The 7042-nt window shown below is 49.3% G+C and overlaps 1 protein-coding gene across 1 annotated transcript; it reads right to left on the minus strand.

The window, feature by feature from the left end:
* Nucleotides 1–5228: 5228 nt before the first annotated feature.
* On the minus strand, nucleotides 5229–6754 carry LOC104535777 (TCDD-inducible poly [ADP-ribose] polymerase-like; the record flags this gene model as incomplete). Its single annotated transcript, XM_010189738.1, has 2 exons — nucleotides 5229–5963; nucleotides 6479–6754. Coding segments are annotated over 2 exons (724 nt in total), but the record flags the coding sequence as incomplete, so codon positions are not given.
* Between the last annotated feature and the right edge of the window lie 288 nt (nucleotides 6755–7042).

A 7042-nucleotide genomic window follows, 5' to 3' on the forward strand; every position in this document is an offset into this window, starting at 1 on the left:
TTGCTCTGTGAGCAGTGCAAACTGGAGCTGTTTAGAGAGGGGTGGACAAGACACGGAGTACAATCTGCAGGAGAGCATTTGAGGTGCAGGACCTGGGGCTTCCATTCTGCTGCTGTGGATTAAACTGGTGCCGGGCTCCCACAGAGCCCCAGAGCCCAGTTTGGGGCCATTGGTATGCATTGGATGAGGCCAGGATGGAGGGAGGGTGATGGAGCAGGGAGTGTGCTAATCTCCCCCCAGTAAGGCTGTTAACAACCTGTTGATGCTTAATTAATAGGGATGCTTATTAAATTTAAAACCAGTATGCACTCAAAGCGTGGCTGTGGATGAGCACCTGCCCTACCCAAGCACGGTGGCCTGAGCCCACCTCATCTCCAGTGGATGAACACCAGTGGAGATCCAGCACATTGGCTGCAATCAGTCGATAATGCAAATAAAACAAAAAACCCACAAAAACCACCCCAAAATAGCAAATATCAACTTTGTTTTGCAAATACCCCTAATTTAATGACATGGCTCAGTGCTGTGCTCAACAGGCCCTGGGCATCGTCTGAGCTCCTGGCCATCAAATCAGCACTGGGATCACTCAGCACCACTGCCAGCCACTGCCCGTCAGCCTTCGTGGTTAAACACTGCCTGGCCCAGCCCTTTCCTTTGCTCACTTTACCTGCAGTGTTCTGCTCTGCAAAACACACCAGCAAAATTCCCTGGATTTGGGCAATGTCAGTAACTGGAGCCCAGGCAGCTCCATCAGCTGGGTTCATCATAAACCTCAGCTCATTCTTGCAATGCGCTTGGTTGTGCTCCCCATCAAGGACGCTGTGGATTACACTGAGGTATTTTGGCAGAACAAAAATCTCTCTGACAAATCACACTCTGTTCTTCTAAAAAGCCATTTTCAGATTCACTCCATGGAAAAAATATCACCAGGAACCACTCCAGGCAGCGGCTTCACCATTTCTATTTCCTCTCACAGGAGGCCTGGCCTTCCAAAAAAAAGCAGGAACAGGGATAACTGCGGATTCCACATCCAGATTGGCCACTCAGATCCAACGGAGCCAGTGCTCTGCAGACTTAATTAGCTTTTACATCCAGGCTAAAAGGACTTTTTTCCTGCTGGACATTTCCTGGAGTGCTTTGTGTTATCCCTTCCCTTGTTTCTGTTCCTGTTCCTTATATCCTCTCTTCTTCCTCCTCCTCACAAGAAACCAATTCTCACTTTTCTGAAAACACTACCTCCTCCCCCCTTACTTACTGTCCCCTCCTCTGCTCCCTGTTGAGCTCTGTTGGTGCAGGTTTTTGATTTCATCCAATCAGTATTCAGCCAAGAGGGAATTTGGTGCAGGTAACTGAGAAAACCATCTCATTACTGCTTTGGTCCCCACATCTGCTTGGACAGAAGAACGTTGCTGTCCCATCTACACATCACAGAGTCATTTGGTTGAAAAAGACCTTTAAGAGCATTGGGTCCAACGATAACCTGTCCACCACCAAACCATGGCCCTCAGCACCCCATCTCCCAGCTTCTGAACCCTTCCAGGGATGGTAATTCCACCACTGCCCTGGGCAGCCTCTTCCAGTGCCTGAGAACCCTCTCAGTTAATAATTTTTTCCTAATAACCAAACTGCCCCCTGGCAGCAGCAGGGGAGCCCAGCAGAGGGTCCCTGGAGAAGCCATTGCACCGTGGAGATGTGGCCTAGCACAGCCTGCGGATGATGGAAGTGAAAATGGTTCAGAACGTCCCCACTGCCAACCAGGATGGACAAAAAGTGAAGTTTGGTCTCAACACTGGGCCACAACCTGGTCTCGGAGCAGCCCAGCACGTCCATGCCCCGTCCACGTGGGCAGCGGAAGGTCCTCTCCACCAACCTGAACCCGTGTCCTCCCACAAACCCATCACAGAGTGCTCCATGTCCAGGCACCTGCAATATTTAGTTAAATGATCAATTCCTCCCCAAAATACTGCTGGGAGAGAGAGAGCAGACTCATTCTTGGGGAGGTCTGGTGAACATTTGTGCTGAGCAGCTGCAGTGGTATGGGGACTGCGCAAAACCCAGACAAAACAAACCAGTGTGGATCAGCACATGAGAATGTGCTCCTTCTGGAGGGAAAAATGGAATAAAAGCAGAAGATTATTTATAATGGCCCAATTACTCTTGAAACAACATGTACTCAGCTCGCTGGGGAAGAGAGAGCCTGCAGAAAACTGAGGAAAGAACAGCCCTTAGGTCAACCTGACATTTGTTGTCCGGCCTGTAGGGAAGTTTTCTTATAAAAACAGACTTTGTACCCATGAAAGAAGAAGTAATATTAATGGAGGGGATGTTTTTGGTTGCCGTGATGTTAGTGCGGCGATGGCATCAGGCGCTGCCCCCGATGGAGAAACCCCTGCAGCAGATGGAAACGCTCCCTGCTTCTGTCACGCAGATCCCACCAATATGTGCAAGAACCTTGGGTTACCATGTGAAAAAACAAAAAAATCCCAAACCTTCATGAATTGTGTGTGCCTCTGAGGGCTTCAGTACTGGGAAGCAAGAAGACTCCTCGTGCGTTAATGCTTTGCCGAAGCCTCATGGCTCACACCCTGGTTTTCAGTAGCCTGTCATGCGAGGTCCTTGGAGCTGGGGGCGTTGGATTCCCCTCCAGCAGAAGGAAACCTTGGACCAGATCGTGGTCACCCTGCAATGACCCCCACCACTGATGGCAAAATGTTCTCCTGGCCTTGTTTCGCTCTGCCTTTCATGGCAAATTTGAGAAGATATCGTTGGAAAAGACCTTTAAGATCATTAAGCCCAACCATAACCTGTCCACCACCAAACTGAGAGCACCGCAGAAGCCCTGTGGAAACCCCTAGGGGGGGACACCCAGCCCAAGTTCTCACATCCTGCTGCCAAGGAGTGTCTCACCACATCAATTAATGGTCCCGCTCATCAGCACCACCACTTCTGACCCCTTCTGCACCAAGTTTGATGTCACATAAACAGATTGCAATGTATGGGCACCAGAAGCCAGGGGATGTAATCACGGGGCAGCACCATCCTGGATGTGAGGGGTTTTTGATGAGGACGCTGTGGGCGGTGCAGCAGGTTCCCAGGAAGCTCCTCCTGTGCAGGTTTCCAAGCGCAGGCTCAGTGGAGCCCTGAACTGCCCCATCTGACCTTGGGACTGACCCTGCTGCGAGCAGGAGGTTGGCACAGGCACCTCCCAGAGTTCCCTCCCACGCAGGCACCTCCTGAGGAACCTTTGCATGAGATCATCCACTGCCACCACCTTCTTCGTTCAAGCCGCTTCCCCAAACGCCTTCTGCAGAGCTGTCCCAGCGGCAGCTGCACCCTAAGGTTTGCTGGGTGGACCCCACAACCTCCTGGGCAGCCCACACTGGTTCACCATGGGTCTGGAAACACCAAACGCAGCCCAGAAGGTCCCTCTTGGCACACACCATTGTTACTGCCACCCTCACACCAGCCACAATGACATGGCTCTGCCCAAAGCGTGTGTCATCCCCTGCAATTTCAGTAATAACACGGCGAGATCTGTATCTCACACCAGGATCCCAACAGAGGCAGCAACATGAGCTAAAAGGCCAGACTGACATGGGTATGGAAGGGGAAATGGGGTCCTGTGTCCTCCACACACAACCAGGCCACTCCTTGCCGCACACCAAGGAGCTGCTGACTTGATCAGCCTTGGTGGGTTGGCTTATACACTGGGGACAGGTTGGCATGTAAACAACACAAATATTTTCAATACATCGCCAGCAGCGTGTCATTTCAAGGTGCGCATGAAGGGAGTCTAAAATGGTGAAGGTTCAGGAAAACCATCACAGGAGCAAACCAGTGGCTGGAGTGAATGCCAGCAGCAAACCAGCACTGAGGAGGAGAAAGTCCCAGAAGACCAAAACCACATCACAACATCAGAGGAAAAAACACAACCAGCTTTCCTGATGATGGCCCGAGAACCGAGGGAAGGCTCCAGTCCCCAGTCTGGAGCTCTGCAGCCCCAATGTGCCGTCCTCCTGGATGGCACTGCACAGCTTAGGGGCAGAGCTTATCACCAAGGCATCTGCAGGGCATATGAAACATTAATTTCACCTTTATACCCCAATTCCACCACCACCACTTACCTGTCTAGAGCCATCTCTGGAGGACACAAGCCACAGCCAGGACCAGCTCCTATATGTTGCGCATCCCAGTGTGCAGCTGGGCAGTGGGCAGCTCCCATCCCACCACACCAGCACAGGTCTCCTCCTCCAAGGCAAATCCCTCAAATTTGAGCTCTCCCCTGCACTGCCAAGAGCCTCAGAAGATTGGGAGCTGCTCACATCTTCCTCCTTTTCTCACCCACCAGCTGGGTTATCTACTGCAGGTGATCACAGTGTGGTGGGGTGGGGTGGGAAGGGCCCTCTGGAGATCACCCAGGAACACGTCCAGGGGTTTGGATGTCTGCAGAGAAGGCAACTCCCCAGCCTCTGGAGAGCAATTCAGGGGGACAGCCACAAGCTGGAGAGCTGGTGGGAGCAAATCCCTCTCTCCCATTGCAAAACTCATGAGGCCCCAGAACACGGATATGGAGCTGGTGATCACAAAAACACAGCTGAAGGTTTGCTGCTGAGCTGCAGAGCCGCAGAGCACCTGATCTGAAGGCCCCTTCCCATCCAACATCCCCAGGGCTGCTCCTGGGGCTGGCAGAGGGCCACCCCAGCTCCCTGGCCATCAAGAGAGGACTCCTAGGCCACCCTTGCACTAATAAAACCAGTACAACTTCCATAATGAGATACATAAATGAGATCCTAACCAGGCTGGGGCACCCCAGGGTGTCTTGACTCAGGCTGCCTGAGCTCCTGCTGTGCTTGGGGATGTCTCTGTGATGGGGATGAATGGCCCTGCCCAGTATGCACAGGTTCAATGGCTGGAAGCCTCCCAGACTGCAAGCCATGCACACCCCCTTGATTTTACTGCTTAAAAAATGAAGTGTTTGTGTGTCTTGTCCCATTTAATAACCCACAGCATGAGCAGGATGTTTGTTCTGTAATCTCTCCCCATCTTTATGAAATGCACTAAAAAAAAAAAAATAGTGGTTGGGAGAATCTCTTATTAAATATACTCAGGATGAAAATCATCTAGTTCTGATTATCTAGAAATAGCCATCCCTAAGAATAAAGACCAGGGCATCTGCAATTTTCTAGCTGCTCTAATATGCACAGAATGCAACCAAACTAATACACACACATTTTTAAACATGAATATTTACTAACATAAATAAACAGTGTTTTATAACAAAAGGCACAGATTTTCAACTATAAACAATGGAAAAATATTTACAATTTGCACATACATAATCAAACAGCAAGTGCACAATTGGTCACTTCAGATCTTTTCTCTATTTTGAGATTTAGTTCCTCCCAAGTGAGTAATTTAATCGGTTCTGCAACGTTCCAGTTTTTCTCCACAAAAGCTGCTACCGATGTCAGAACGAGAGGCTTTATTAAAATGAATAATTTAGTAGCATGAGGTTTCAAATGGAGACAGTGTTGCTAACCTCTTCGTACTGGATAATGAAATAAGGGTAGCTCTGATCATCATTAAAAATGACAAAGATCTGAGGTTCGAAGTAGTTGTCCACACAGGAGTCGTAGAGGTCGCTGGTGATGCTGCCAGGGTTGACCGGGGGGGGTCTCCGCATGGTGTGGTTGCCCACCGTGTACCGCCCTATCAGGACCTTGGCCAGGAACATGTAGTGAACCCCTTTGGCTGATCTTTTGGAGAAGTTATGGGAGTAACTTGCCTTCCTGGCAAAGTAACTGCCCTGCCCAAACATGGTGGCGTGTTTCCCGCAGACGCGTGGGTCAAAGTTGTGCTTGCAGATCCCATCCACTACGTCCTGGGAGGTGCCGTGGAACAAATGCCTCTCATTCATGATGCGGTCGAGCCCACTCATTTTTTTGGACATGTATTCTTTTTTCCTGGAAGAGAAAACGGAAAGTGCAGATGAATGTTCATTGCAGGAAAGGCAGTTTCCAGTGCAGCTCTTAAAGCCCCAGTGTTATCCTCTGGCACAGTGGGTTATGAAGTGGTCACTGCGTTGGTTTGGGACACCAGAGCCCATCTTTGCGAGCCCACGCAAGGCCTTGGGGAACCAAGGCACTAATGGCCATCGTCAATTATTTGATTGATTTGATGAAAACAAGCCTCCTAGTTTGGCTTTGAAGTGAATGGAAAGATTTTTCAAGTAGATCTCCTAGCTTTATTTTGAAGTTTCTGTGAAGATACATTTTACAGGAGTTATGAGTAGATTAAACCTCCTACACAGGAGATTTCAGGGTAAGATATTTTTCAGATAAAGTCGTTCAACTGAAGATGCTTCTTTTCTTCAGAAAACCTGGAGTTTATGTCTTCTGCTTAATGATCAATGTCTGTTTTGCAGCCCAAATGACATATTTTAAGGTATTGTAAAAGCATGGTATTTGCATTATCTTACCTTTTATATTTCTCCCAGAGAAACTGATTCTGCACTCGGAGAATTTTCAGTATTTTGTATTTGGTCTCTGGCACAGTCTTGTGAAAGAGGTTATAGATGGTGCGGTAGCTTCTGTCTTCCTTCGCAACAGGCACTTGGACGAAGTCTTGAGCTGGGTCCATACCCACCCAGGTCTCAGGGTAGAAATTCGACGAGGTAACAGCAGCTGGAGATAGGGGGTGTGGGGAGCCTGGTTCTGCTGGGGGAGAAGGCATGGGAGCGTGGGCACCCAAGGTCCTGTTGGGGAAAGGGAGAAAGGCTGAGTTTAACCATCAGAGGAGCTTCCAATCACATTTATTTCATCACCATCTTAAGCCATTACTGCTCTTAGTTTTCTAACATTAATCTACACAGCTTTAGTGCTGGTTTCAAACTATTAAAGCTATTTTGACTGTTTAATAGCCCCTCCAGCCACACCAACATCTCAACCTTCCTGGATGCTGTTTCACATAGGGAGATGTTACTGCTTGGTGGGGTTTAAAAGCCCACTCTTAACACTTACCATCATTATTCACGCTCTGTGGT

Source organism: Mesitornis unicolor, unplaced genomic scaffold, assembly GCF_000695765.1.
Source record: "Mesitornis unicolor isolate BGI_N332 unplaced genomic scaffold, ASM69576v1 scaffold35148, whole genome shotgun sequence".
Taxonomy (NCBI): Eukaryota; Metazoa; Chordata; class Aves; order Mesitornithiformes; family Mesitornithidae; genus Mesitornis; species Mesitornis unicolor.